The sequence below is a fragment of the Scyliorhinus torazame genome, chromosome 1 (assembly GCF_047496885.1).
Source record: "Scyliorhinus torazame isolate Kashiwa2021f chromosome 1, sScyTor2.1, whole genome shotgun sequence".
Classification (NCBI taxonomy): domain Eukaryota; kingdom Metazoa; phylum Chordata; class Chondrichthyes; order Carcharhiniformes; family Scyliorhinidae; genus Scyliorhinus; species Scyliorhinus torazame.
The window spans coordinates 225,399,042-225,414,241 of NC_092707.1; the positions used below are offsets into that span (position 1 = coordinate 225,399,042).

Consider the following 15,200-nt stretch of genomic DNA (forward strand, 5'->3'; position numbering starts at 1 on the left):
CAAAGGTGGTAGAGGCGGGCACGATAGTGTCATTTAAGATGTATCTAGACAGATACATGAATGGGCAGGGAGCAGAGGGTTACAGATCCTTAGAAAATAGGCAACAGTTTTAGATAGAGGATCTGGATCGGCGCAGGCTTAGAGGGCCGAAGGGCCTGTTCCTGTGCTGTAATTTTTCTTTGTTCTTTATTTCCACAGAATCATTATAGAGCAGAAGGTGGCCACTTGGACTACACCAGCTCTCCAAATGAGCAACTCACCCAAACGCCATTTGCCTGCCTTCTCCTTGTAGCCCTACATATTCTTTTCTCTATCTACTCTGTTCAGATCCCTCATGATTTTGAATCCTTCTATAAAATCTCCTCTCAAACTTCTCTTCTCCAAGGAAAACCACCCTAACTTCTTCAATCTAGTTACATAACTGAAGTTCCTCATCTATGGAACCATTCTCGTGATTCATTTCTGCACTCTCTCCAATGCCTTTACATCTTTCCTGAAGTGTGCCACCCAGAACTCTCAATTTTCTTGTTGAGGCCAATCCAGGGTTTTATACAAGTTTAACACTGCCTTCCTTGCCCTTGTACTCTTATGACTCTATTAACAGAACCTAGATTACTTTATTAACCACCCTCTCAACCGGTCCTGTCACCTTAATTCAATAATTTATGCACACGTACATTCAGGTCCCTATGCTTCAGCAACCCTTTAGAATTATACCCTTTTGTTTCTCTATGTTCTTCCTACCAAAATCAATTACATTATGTTTCTCTACATCCAATTTCATCTGCCGCCTATCCATCCATTCCACCAGCTTGTCTACGTCCTTAACTGCACACTATCCTCTTCACAGTTCACAATGCTTATACATTGTGTCATTTGTAGATTTTGAAATTGTGCTCTGTCCTAAGTCCAATCGTTGATATGCCAGGAAAAATAAGGGTCCTGACAGCAGCCCCATGGAAAATTCACGAAAACCTTCCTCCAATCCAAAAATCATCCATGAGCCACGACTCTCTCTTTATAATTCAGTCAATTTTCTATCCATGGTGCTATTGTCCCTTTTATTCCATAAGCTATTACTTTGCTCACAATTTTGTTGTGTGGCACTGTGTCAAATGCCTTTTGGAAGTCCATGTACACATCACCAGCATTACCCTCATCAACCCTCTCTGTTACCTCTTCAAAAAATTCAAGTTAAACACGATTTGCCCTTAACAAATCCATCTGAATTTCCGTAATTAACCTGCAGTTGAGACGATTAATTTTGTCCCAGGGCAGCACGATGGCACAGTGGTTGGCACTGCTGCCTCACGGCACCAAGGTCCCAGGTTCAATCCCGTCTCTGGATCACTGTCCATGTGGAGTTTGCACATTCTTCCTGTGTTTTCATGGGTTTTGCCCCCACAACCCAAAGATGTGCAGGGTAGGTGGATTGGCCATGTTAAATTGCCCCTTAATTGGGAAAAATGAATTGGGCACTCAATGTGTTTATTTTTAATCTTTGTGGCCCGATTTGTTATTTCTAGAAGCTTCCCGACTTCCCCAAAGTTAAACTGACTGTAATTGCTAGGCTCACCTTGACACCCTTTTTTGAACAATGGTGTAACATTCACAATCCTCCAGTCCTCTGGCATCACCTGAGTCTAAGTCAGACTGAAAAATTATGACCAAAGCCTCCACAATTTCCACACACTTCTCTCAGCATTCTTCGGTGCATCTCAACTGCTCTTGGCGCCTTACCAATTTTAAGTACAGGCAGCCAAATCAATACTTCTTTCTTTTCAATTTTAAACCCTCCAAATGTCTGAACGACCTCCTCGTTCACTATGACCCAGGTTGTATCTTCTTCTTTGGTAATGACAACATGCAAAGTTTTCATTTACTACCTCGATTACACACTATGCCTCCATACTATCACAAATAGTCAGTCTGCTGTATGGGTTCTACATGATTCAAATTGTATTAAACTCAAGACACGGAGAATACTCACATTATGCACAGTAACAAATATTTGCAAATGAAACTTTAATGCTGAGTCATTAACGAAGGGAACATGACAACTGGATTTTCATTAACAATTATCTAAAAAGTCAAATTGTTTCAAATGAGCAAAAGGTATGTGACCCCTGCATAACAAGCAATAGGCGAACTTACTTCAGAAAGAGATGCATCCACCTTTGAGCTAATTGTCAAACCCAGCCACGGCTGGTAGTTTTCCAAAAGTAGCGTGGCCCTGACAACAGATAACATAGTATTATAAAGTAGCATTTTACCCATAAACAGTCTTTGTTGCTTTTTATTTGAAGATAGATGCAAGTGAAAAGAATGAAAGAGAAAAATAACCCCCACTGAAGACTCCATTTGAAACTAGGTTTCGACAGGTGGAGAATCGGACATGAACCCAACATATCAAAAACATGCTCCCTGGTTAAACTCCTGACCACGCTCCCGTCATTCACATACTACAGAAAATCATGTGGCACACATCAAACATTTTAAAAGCAACCATAATGATGAGGTAATACATCCGAGGACAAAAAAAGGCAAGGGGCTAGGCAATAAATGGTAGGACAGAGTAATTACTCACTAAACTTACTGCGTTCCCGAAAAGTGCACCTTTAAATGAAACAGCATTTGAACAAATCAGATTTTCCCATCACAATCAATGCAAAAGATGGGAGAAGTTTCACGTCAGAAAAGGGCATTATGCCCCGCAAGTTGAAACACTGTACATTCCTAAATTCAAATATTTACAAATATTTGTAAATCACAATGTAAAAAAATTTATAAAATATAGCACATTAAAAAATATAAAAGGTGCAAATTCTTTCTACTTACTTCCCACTCGCCGACCCTTCCTCTCGCTCATGGCAATAAAGCAAGTGGGAGGGAAGAAGCAAGCGAAGGGGTGGGAGGCAGGCCCGGCCAGCAGAAAGGACCACTTCAAACTGGTGCCAACTGGGTCAGTTTAATGTTGACCTCAGCGCAAAACAGCACTAAAATGGAAATTGCAACACTATGTATGAATTCTGACCACATTATATTCGCAACATTAAAGTGGAACAATTTAAAATGGGGGCTCACTGGACTGAAACATGTAGAGGAATAGAAAGACCTTGGAGTACAAGTCCCTAAACTTTTAAGAAAATTAAATAAAGTGGTTAAGAAGGATATAGAATAATTACCTTTATTGGTTAAGGTTATAGAGAGGTTATGTTAGAATTGTGTAAAACTCTACTTAGGACATAGCTAGTTCTCGTCACTACATTACAGGAAGAAGAAGTGATAGCCCTGGAGATGGTACAAGGAGATGCTAAAACAGCTTGAGGACCTTTGACGAAGCAACACAGTAAGGAAAATGTGTAATTTCTTTAAAATGTCTGTGGAATTTGTAATTGTTTTTAAGAATGTTTGAAAAGGACTTTGAAGAGTTTGTGCCAAACGTAAAGGGATCAACCGTAATTTTTCTTGGATAAGAAATACTAGTCCACGTGACCTGCAGCCATAATGGAGTGCTACAAGCAGAGGAACTGGGCGTAAAGGCAATCAGTGCAAATTTAGTCACAAAGAGGCAATCAGTGCAAAATTAGTCACAAAGGTAAGGCAGACAGAGACAGAAAGGGAAACAAAGAATTCTTGAGGAAAAGAAACAAAGCACTTATTCAGGAGAAAAGGAGACGGGAGCTCTTGATAGTATAGTGCAAGCTGAATAGAAAAGGTCTAAAACCTAGAAACCTGCATGAATAGCTCAAAGACACTTAAGAGATGGGTGTTTTCCCAGATGTATTCAAACCATGAACCGGCGTGTTATTGGTTGCTCGGTTGAAAGGGAACTCTGGAAAGCTACATGTTCAGGACTGTCGTGATGCGAGGGAGAGCGAGGATGTAGAAGGGGCATTGCTGATGATATTTATACCCAGGAAACTCAGAGGCTACGGTTCTTGTCATTTGAGACTCCTGGCCTACCTTATGTGAATAAGGAACAGCATATGGTGGAATAGTATAGCGCCAGACGTCTGCAGGGAGTGATGTGGGGGGTTATTAAGATGCATTTTTTGTATCGACTAAGTGAAATTAAGCTCTTTTTGAAGTGTCATGTTTAACTTACATTGGCTCTGATCCGTATTAAATGAAAAGTACAAGAAGTGAAATCTTGTTGGAAATCTCTTTATTTGGGAATCATTTGGTAAATTCGGTTTACAGTTCCCCCGAAGGAATCTCAACACTGCATATAATGCTACTACAGTCATAGCTCATTCTGGTCATTGCACTACATAAAGTGTGATAGAAACCCTCATTGTATTTTTAAAAAATAGCTGGATTCGTATTTGAAATGCTGTAACTTACAGGGCAACAGACCAAGAATTGGAAAGTGGGATGAAGTTGGATATCTTTTCAAGCAACACAGATATAATGGGTTAAATGACCTCCTTCTGTTATAAATTTCTAGATGCAATGTGTGCATTCTCACCTTAATCTGTCCTCATTCCATCTCATTATAATTACTCTTTGCAGACCTACTATGACCTGCGATATACCTGCAACGGGATTCTGAGGCCTCCCGACCACATGTTTCTCAGTGGCGCGAGGCAGCGCACAGTTCGCTAGCAGAGGGATTCTCTGCTCCCGCCGCTGTCAATGGGAATTCCCATTGAAGCCAACCCACGCCGCTGGGAAACCAGAGAATCCCACCGGCATGAACGGCCGGAGAAATCTGGCCATGGTTTGTAGTAAAACAAAAAATAAGCAGAACAAATAATGCTCAGAATTTTCAGTTGCCTGATAAATATGCTGTCTGATCTAATCGGTAGCGCACTGTAATGCTGCATGAAAGTGGCTTCACTTAATAGAATGAGATGCAGCAACTGACATACAAATAAAGAGGATAAATAGTTTAATACGTCATTATCAAGGCTTCATTACATAATGCTAACTAGATTCTAAACATAGTAATATCTTCCATAATACAAATCTGCATTCCACTCAATATGAATTTCTACTACGGAGATGGAGCATTTACCCAACCAATCCATGTAAATGTGAGGGACTCACTTTTATAAATTAAAATGTACAAATCCAAAGATGTGCAGATTAAGTGGATTGGCCATGATCAAACGCGGCGTCACGGGGATAGGGTGGGGGAGTGGACCTATGTAGAGCGCTCGATCGGAGGGTCAGTGCAGACTCGAGGGGTCGAATGATCTTCTTCCGCACTGTAAGGACTCTATGGATTTTAATAAAAATTCAGAGAAAGAGCAGGAGAGTGGCACTAATTGTATAAACCCACAGATGCAATGGTCTAAATGGTCTCCTTTTGAGCTGTATGATTTTATGTTCCTCCTAACACAACTACTAAACCTTCCAGGTATTTTGAAGGCAGATGGTGTTGCATTACCAATGAATAAACAGAAAGTTGATGCAAAAGCACCATCACTCCCCTTCCCTTACACCAATGGACTGCTGCTACATAGACAAACCAAAAACGTGTACATAGTTCCAACTTGTACACATTAGCCTCGAGTTATAAACTTAAAATGATCTCAGTGCATTCTAGCATTCTATATATTTTCTCTCAGGAATAGTACTCTTTGATGATGAACTTACTTATGTCTTTTACATTTGACTTTCCCACAGACAGCACAGCTATGACCTTGGGGAAACAATTCTTGCTGTTCCAGCTGCTGTTAATAAAAAAAGTAAAATTAGCAGAACACTAACTTTGAAACCGAACATAATAAACATTGCATGTACAGCATCTATTTTGATGGATGAATATTAAAGTGCAAATGAAGACAAAGAACTATGTCATAAATATAGCACATTAACAGTAATCCTGTTTTTGCAGCGTTATATCTCCAGATTCACCTCAAGGAAAAGATTTGCTTTTTTAAACTTAAAAAGAAATAGCTTCAAAAGATGCTCCGAGTGAAGAATGAGACGGTATTTCAATTGAGAGGGTGGCGATGCAGTAGGGAAGAGTGTGCCTGGTAAACCAGGTCAGGTACAGGGTTATCACCTCTAGCCCCTGGGTCCATGATCAACACAGACTGATGGAATCAAAGTTTCCCATCTGCTAGATGCCAAGGGGCTGCAGTGAAAGAAGGATAGGCAGCTTCAGCCCGGTTCAGCACCAACTCGCATCGCCACTCAGAGACCAGCGTGATACAGAAAAATATTAGATTGCTGCAGTGGGAAATCATATGAAGTTGGAATAAAACAAAGTACTGGAATGTAGGGAAACTTACTCTACCTCTAATAGTACTGCCCTGGACTTCAAGGGTGCCTGAAAAGAAATGTGCTCCATTGCAGAAGCTCAATTAATAAACACAAAAAGAAAAAGAGAAACACATTTCTGGCTACACAAATAGTAACCAGTCTACAGTAGAATCCTTCCCAATTATTTTTAAATGATATTCCCTTCTCATGAGTAAGAACTAGCAATCACATAGAACCATAGAATTCCTACAGTGTAAAAGGAGACCAATCGGTCCATCAAAGAATAATACAGCAAAGGAACAGGCCCTTCGGCCGTCCAACCCTGTACCGGTCATGATACTAAAATCCACAGAACTACCTTGTGCCGCACCACTCTATATCATTCCTATCCATGTGTTTGTCAAGATGCCATTGAATTTGCACTGAAAGAACACCCCACCCGGCCCCATTCCCCCATCATATTCCCATAACCCATACATCCCTGGACACTAAGGAGCAATTCAGCATAGCCAATCCACCTAACCAGCACAGCTCTGGACTGTGGGAGGAAACCGGAGCACCCGGAGGAAGCCCACACAGACAAGGGGAGGAAGTGCAAACTCCACACAGGCAGTCACCCAAGGCCGTAATCGAACCCGTTTCCTGGTGCTGCAAAGCAGCAGTGATAACCATTGTGCCACCGTGCTGCGGGAGTAACGTCCTTGAACAGGACTCCTTTACACCTCCAGCTTTACCTCGATCTGCTGTTCCAGTTTCCTCCTCCGTCTTCTCCTCAAGGCATTGATTCTGGTTGATGTAACACCTTTTATCCCCTCACTTTTCTCCTAATGGGCAATGACTCTTTGTATAAAACTTTACTTTGCCCAAGTAGTCATTCATGAGTGACCCTTGATCAGAAACGATCTGATCCTGACCCAACATCACAACACATTAAACAGTTGCTGCTGAATGATGATCAGAATAAAAATAAACTCTTTCACTTTATCTTTCCCTAACCCAAACAGATTGATACCAACTACTGTGCCAACAATAAAGCTGAGATCAGCTCATTCAGAACCATAGAATTTACAGTGCAGAAGGAGGCCATGCAGCCCATCGAGTCTGCACCAACTCCTGGAAAGAGCACCCCACCCAAGCCCACATCTCCACCCTATCCCCATAACCCAGTAACCCCACCCAAGATTGGGACACAAATGTGAAATTTTCATGATTTGTAGAACTCAGCAACTTATTGGATAAGTAGGCAGCACCATCATGGAGAACCTTATTGCTGCCCTTTATTTTTATAAATAAATTTAGAGTACCCAATTATTTTTTCCAATTAAGAGGCAATTTATAATAATAATCTTTATTATTGTCACATGTAGGCTTACATTAACACTGCAATGAAGTTACTGCGAAAATCCCCTAGTTACCACATTCCGGCGCCTGTTCGGGTACACAGAGGGAGAATTCAGAATGTCCAATTCACCTAACAAGCACGTCTATTGGGACTTGTGGGAGGAAACCGGAGCACCCGGAGGAAACCCACTCAGACACGGGGAGAACGTGCAGACTCCGCACAGACAGTGACCCAAGCCGGGAATCGAACCTTGGACCCTAAAGCTGTGAAGCAACTCTGCTAACCACTGTGCTACCGTGCAGGTATATAAAATAAAACAGATCGGTCTATTGATTGATTATATTTGCGTAAATAAATCTAATTTATTTACACTTAAGTCACCAAATTCCAGTTCCTATAGGGATAGGGAATAAATGCTGGCCTAGCCAGTGACACCCATATCCTATGAATGAATATTTTTTAAAACATCAGAACCGTACCATGGCTGCACCAAAACAATGATCAGAATTTTGAACCCAGTTTCTTTTCTTTTTGTAATTGCAGAAAATAACCTGCAGACAAATTACAAACTTAACACGACTGAGAAAAGCTTTGTGTCTCGAGGCAAAGTTTAACCTAAGAAAACAAATCGAGCCTACAAAAAGTTATATATTTTTTAAATTACATTTTCATAGCGCTCAAGGCATTTTTCGGATTGGACAGATTTATCATCCTCTTATTTCCATTCAGCAATTTGAGAGCTCACCGATTTTGCAGACAGTATACCATGTTCAGTGGTTAAGGAGCTAATCTGATGATTAATTTAAAGTTATAGAGATGAGCTGCATAACCTTTTGTCTGAAAGTGACATTATCCTTGTTCCGCAGTTAAACCAAAAATGATATTATTACAAGAATACAAAAAAAAAAGAGTTCACAGTGCATTGTCTATTGAGGACCAATGTAAAGTCAAATTTAAATGAACCTCTCAGAGCTAAAGGCCAACAAGAATAATTTGCAACCATATTCTTGAACTGCAAACTACGAGAAGCTGTGGTATATGGTGTACTGACAAAGAGGGGGCAGGCTTTGAAGCAATGTGGTCAGATTTTCAGCAGCTGTGGAACAAGTTCAAAAACAGGACATGGAAGTGGGTAATCTCTGGATTACTCCAGTGCGAGAGGAGGAGGATTAGGAAGATAAGGTGGATCAATTCGTAACCTGACACATGAAGGGCGAGGGTTCAGATTCTTGGGCATTGAGGGGGGGGGGGGGGGGGGGGGGGGGGGGCAGTAGAAAACAGGAAAAGGTGCATAAAGGAGTTGTGAACTGAACAGTACTGGAGAAGGAAGTAGTACCATGTTAAATAAGGGCACATTAACAGGATTGAAGAGAGTACAGGACACGCTTAGAACCCATACATGTAAAAAAACATGGTATAAGGTTGGTGGAGCTGCAAGCCATGTGGGAATATGATTTAATGGCAATAAGGGAAATGCGGTTAAATACGGTGAGGACTGGGTGCTTAATATTCAGGGACAGAAGACAATAAGAACATAGAACATAGAAAAATACAGCACAGAACAGGCCCTTCGGCCCATGATGGTGTGCCGAACCTTTGTCCTAGATTAATCATAGATTATCATGGAATTTGCAGTGCAGAAGGAGGCCACCCGGCCCATCGAGTCTGCACCAGCTCTTGGAAAGAGCACCCTATCCAAGGTCAACACCTCCACCCTATCCCCATAACCCAGCCACCCCACCCAACACTAAGGGCAATTTGGACACTAAGGGCAATTTATCATGGCCAATCCACCTAACCTGCACATCCTTGGACTGTGGGAGGAAACCGGAGCACCCGGAGGAAACCCACGCACACACTGGGAGGATGTGCAGACTCCGCACAGACAGTGACCCAAGCCGGAATTGAACCTGGAACCCTGGAGCTGTTAAGCAATTGTGCTTTCCACAATGCTACCGTGCTGCCCTTAAGAACAAATTAATCTACGCTACGTCATTCTACCGTAATCCAAGTACCTATCCAATAGCTACTTGAAGGTCCCTAATATTTCCGACTCAACTACTTCCACAGGCAGTGCATTCCATGCCCCCACTACTCTCTGGGTAAAGAACCTACCTCTGACATCCCCCTATACCTTCCACCATTCACCTTAAAGTTATGTCCCCTTGTAATGGTTTGTTCCACCCGGGGAAAAAATCTGACTGTCTACTCTGTCTATTCCCCTGATCATCTTATAAACCTCTATCAAGTCGGCCCTCATCCTTCTCCTTTCTAATGAGAAAAGGCCTAGCACCCTCAACCTTTCCTCGTAAGACCTACTCTCCATTCCAGGCAACATCCTGGTAAATCTCCTTTGCACCTTTTCCAAAGCTTCCACATCCTTCCTAAAATGAGGCGACCAGAACTGTACACAGTACTCCAAATGTGGCCTTACCAAGGTATTGTACAGCTGCATCATCACCTCACGGCTCTTAAATTCAATCCCTCTGTTAATGAACGCTAGCACACCATAGGTCTTCTTCACAGCTCTATCCACTTGAGTGGCAACTTTCAAAGATATATGAACATGACGAATGTGATATAAAATAGTTACTTTAGAGATATTAGTTACTGTAATGTAGATATAGGCCGGTCTGATTCTGTTAGTTCACAGACAAGGATTTCAGAACGCATGGCAAAGCAAGGGGGTGGGGTGTTGAAGGAATCTTTAATTATAGGATCTTAACCTGTCGAACCACGCCAAGTTTGGGGGAAGCTTAGTTGATGAATCAAGTCCTGGCGCAATACGACAAGTTATAAGATTTGTAATATTTCTAGACTGTGTTAAGTTGTTGTTCGATTCCTTGTATTATTCGACTGTGTATAGTTGAAGGAATTTATATCATCTCTGCTATTCGGTTATCAGTAGCACTTTGCGAATACTGGAACTCAGCAGAAATTTGCAGTATAAACTCCTCAGGTGCCAAAAAGAATTGTTTTATTTGTAGTCGCTTGATTACAATTTGAAAGTCATTTAAAAGGCAATTCGTAGACAATTCGAAGCTTTCAGAGAATTACAGACATTATCTTTCTTTGCTTAGGCAGACAGCTCGAAAGTAACTTTTAAAAGGTCAAAGTCTGGCAATGAAACATGAAGAGAGAGAGAAAGCTAATCTTCAGCTAAACTCAAACTCAAAGTCAAAAGTGGACTAACATCACTGACACAGACTGTTAAACTGACAACCCCCAAAAGACATCTCTAAAATGGAGACTAGAATTAAAGGCAAAAACTGACTAAACTAACAGAAAGACAAAACTTAAAAACTAAACAGACAATACTCACAAAGACAACAAAACCCAACCTAACCTAACCTAACCTAACCTAACCTAACCCAACCTAACCCAACCTAACCCAACCTTACAAAGACAATAAAACCTAAAATGGCCGGAAGAAACTTTTTAGTTATACACTTTCATATCTGTCTTAAACCGTCTAATTACACCCCAATATAATCCTAATTGGTTTGGGTTAGACTCAAACACATTTGATTTGATGGCAAGCCGTCCATCTTCAATGTGCAACATCAGCTTTTCTGACCTAGCTGTTATCTGCATTGTGAACAATGGTGCTGTGTATTCAATCCCTTGACCTTGACAATTAGCACAAGACAGTGTCATTATCTTGAAAATATGCATTTGCCAGAACAACGGACTTCAGTAAAAGTGAATTATGCTGTATAAATGGGTATTTAAAACTGGGGCTCAACATTTATGCTTAAACAGCTATCTTTTACCTATACTAGTTGTATTTGAAATACTTGGCTTCTACAGGTGTCCAGCTAAGGAGGAGAAAAGGATGCTGGGTAATAGGAGGCCAGAGGAAGGGATGAGAAGTGAGCAAATCAGGATGTATGGCCAGGTCAGGAGGGGTATAGGATGACCTATGGGAATCGTGTATGTGAAACTTGATGCCATTTGAATGCATTTGCAGAAATCCCTTTGTCTCCTTCTTCATTCGTTTCCCAGGGGTCCAGGAGACTGGTTCTGTGTCTGTGTGAAACGAGTCAGACTTGCAAGTCAAATAAAATAACTAATGCTATGCCTGCAAATCCATCTCGAGTTTTATTGAGGCCAGACTGACGGGTAAAGACATTTATAATTTGTCATTTGGTGCCGGAAACCCGGGATTTCTCCAGATGGTCATCGACCAGCTGCGAACTCAGAATTAGACTGATTTTGGACAAAGGAGAGTGGAAAAGGGGCCCACAATGTATAGCAGGAAAATGACCGCGCATTGATTTTTCCCCTCTTCTTATCGTCTGATTAGTCTGGTCACTCGCGGTTGGTACGGAAAGATTGTCTCGACGAAAACAAAGGTCAGTCTGGGGATTAGAAATTTAATTGATGGGATTTCATATTTGTTGATTCGGTTTTGGGATTGATGCAACATCTAAAAAAGATGGTTTAATTCCATGTGTGAGTTCTGATTCGGTTTTGGGTTAGGTTTTGGGATTGATGCAACATCTAAAAAAGATGGTTCAATTCCATGTGTGAGTTCTGATTCGGTTTTGGGTTAGGTTTTGGGATTGATGCAACATCTAAAAAAAAAAAAAGATGGTATAATTCCATGTGTGAGTGTTTTAAATCTATAGTTGATTGAGCTAAAATTGTACCCTTGGACTGTAGTGGCGAGAAACGATAAATTTTAAAACAAACTGGATGCTGCATGTTAGTTAAAGCAGAAGTCTCTTAAAGGGTTAACAGCAGCTTGAGATAACAGGCAGCTTGTGGTGTAATTGGATACCTTTCCTTCGAGTCAGTGAACTCCAGCAAAGTTAAGTTTTGAATTAATTAAAGAAAACCAGTGGGTTTCTCCACCTCTTTGATAAAAGTTAGTATTTTCGAAAGCAATTGATTGCAATTGCCAGAATCTTAAGTTTTACTTACTTGAAATAATGTTTATCTCATTTTATTTGTGAATTAATAGAAACCGAAAGAAACTCACTGACACCATTTTAAAAAGTGTAAATCTGGAGATGACAGTTGGACCCGATCTCGGACAGCGAGAGAAGGGCCTGATCCTATCCAGAAACAATCACGCATACCACCTAAATCCCTTCAGACTGATAAGGAGGGACAGAAAAGTCCGAGAACAGGGAGAGGATAGGGATGACTCTGAGGAGCTGGAGCTCCCTCTAGTGACAGGGAGGCACGTCAAAGTCTTGGAAGAGCCAGAGGAAACAGCTAGAGTGCCCCCTGGTGAGTCTCTGAGACAGTTGCCGATTAGGAAAATACCAAACCCTGACGCTGTGACGGCGGAGGCCCAGCCCACGATAGACGTTTATTTCCCATGGAGACCCAGTGAAATGATGGCTAATATGGCTGTAATCCCAGGCAGAAAAAAATCTCCTGCTGCTTTCGTGGATCATATGAGAACTACCATCTCAGTTTATCAAGCTGATTAAAGGGACCTCTGGGCCCTAGTCCAGCAGCTTTTAACCCCAGCAGAGCACCGCAGTTACCTCAACCACTTGAATTATGCTAGCCACGCCGCAGTTCACCAAGCCCATGCGTTGGACGATGATAGACAGACACAAATCCTGAATGCGTTGAATAACACATTTCAAAAGCCCATAAACATCTCTGCTATCTTAGACCTCAAACCTAAAAAGGCTGAAGAGCCAGAGGAATTTCTGGAACGTTTTAATGAAATCTACTGTGGGCAGTCAGGCGACTTGCCATATCAAAATGGTCAGAATTCCCCTCAATATTGTGCTATGTTAATGCATTGCCTACCACCTTCCGTGGCTACTGCCGTGAAATGTAATAACATGAATTGGACAGAGAACGACCCTTCCCGAATGGCCAGGGCAGTCAGATTTTATTGGAAGGAGTGGGTAGGACAGGAAGGAGGCTCAGTTACAAAGATTAAGACTGAGTATGTAATGAAAAAGGATGATCTGAGACCCCAACCAGCAGCAGAAACGGTGGAACTCCAATATTGTGACTTTGGGTGGGTGGATCAACATGGGGAGGATATCAAACCCACCCAAATGGACCCTCAGCTCCTCTTTATGGCCCACCGTACGTACCAACAGCTTTACAACTGCCACCCCCTCGGAGGGGCCATTGGTCTACTGGGAGAAGAGGACGGGACAGATTTAGAGGGAACAATGCATGTTTTAATTGCGGCCGTGCAGATCACTGGCAACAGGAATGCCCCTTTAAACGACGGGCAGCAGAAGGAGACTACCCGACCCAAAGGAGGGGGTACCCACCAAGGGGAGGACAGACGAGGTACACTGACTTCTCCCAGGCAAACCCTTTCCCAACACAGGATTGACTAGCTAATTTAGTCATAAAGACTCTCCAATCGGACAGGGAACCTATTATCTCTCTGCAAATAGGAGATCAACATCACCCATTTTTAATCGACACTGGAGCAGCCATGTCTTCAGTGCAATCAGAACTTTGACTATCACTATCTGACCACACGCAGCATTTTTCGGGGTTCCAAGGACAGGTGTGTGAGTATCCTATTTCTGAACCTGTGACAGTCACTTACGAGAATAAGTCTGCAGATCATCAGTTTGTAGTGACTACTGGATTGGACTGTAACTTGTTGGCCCGAGATTTACTGTGTATCTTCCAGCTGCAGCTAGAGTGCGGAGACGAAGGGGTAACAGTTCAATCATGGAGGATGAGACAACAGTGCTATATTTCTATCACTCCCCAGTGGTGGACATTAGACATTGAACATTCACTGCATCACGCTACCCTGGCCTATGACAGAACCGGACAAAACAGGGAGTTGGAGGACAAATACCGGCCGTTAATTGGGACCGAATGGCCAGTCAAGGTTACAGCCACAGTCACGGGAAAAGAAGGTACAGCCGATTTTGTTACAATACCACCACATTTATGGCCACAGTCAGCTTCTGTAGGCCCTCATATTACACGTCAGGTCCACGACCAGTACCATGCCAAGGATCTGGGGCCTATGGGAAGGGTAGGCAGTGGCAACCAAACATCTATGCAAAGCTGCTGACGCCTTACACTAGGGAAGGGGGGAATTTTACTCTCACCACCGAGGCACTCGAAGCCTTCCGTTGCTTGAAGCAGGCCTTGTTACAAGCACCGGCCCTCGGGAGGCCCTTGTACAACCGACCGTTCCAGATATACTGTACTGTTCTGGAAGGATGTTCAACAGCGGTACTCACCCAGCAACATGGGGACAAGCACCGGCCCGTAGCATATTACTCTTCCAAACTCGACCCAGTGGCGATGGGCCACCCTGTTTGCACCCAGATCTTGGCAGTGATTTACAATAGTTTGCAGGCTGCTGCCAATATAACTCTCCAACAGGATATTATGGTATATAGCTCCCACTCGGTAATCGCACTATTGGGGAAACTGCAGACTCAGCAACTTACCGCAGCTCGTCAGAATAGGTATGAAATATACTTTTGAACAATCCACGTCTGACATTTAAATACTGTACCACTACCAATCCAGCCTGTTTTCTTAGCGGTCCCCCTGTCCATGAGGACGCACCTGGCCACGACTGTTTAGCCTTGATTCAGGAAATTACCACAATAAGGGACGATCTGAGTGATATTCCGTTAGAACAACCTGACATGATTATGTGTGGTCAAATATCCCA

The 15,200-nt window shown here is 42.3% G+C and overlaps 1 protein-coding gene across 1 annotated transcript in view; it reads right to left on the bottom strand.

Annotated features, from left to right (window-relative positions):
• Positions 1 to 2,025: 2,025 nt before the first annotated feature.
• Positions 2,026 to 15,200, bottom strand: part of LOC140419371 (sorting nexin-14-like) — a 40,598-nt gene continuing 27,423 nt past the window's right edge. The window contains exons 3-5 of the mRNA XM_072503268.1: positions 5,605 to 5,681; positions 2,155 to 2,233; positions 2,026 to 2,082 (exon numbers count right to left, since the gene is read on the bottom strand). Of these exons, the coding sequence (XP_072359369.1) occupies positions 2,026 to 2,082; positions 2,155 to 2,233; positions 5,605 to 5,681 (213 nt within the window). The remainder of the gene's footprint in view (positions 2,083 to 2,154; positions 2,234 to 5,604; positions 5,682 to 15,200) is intronic.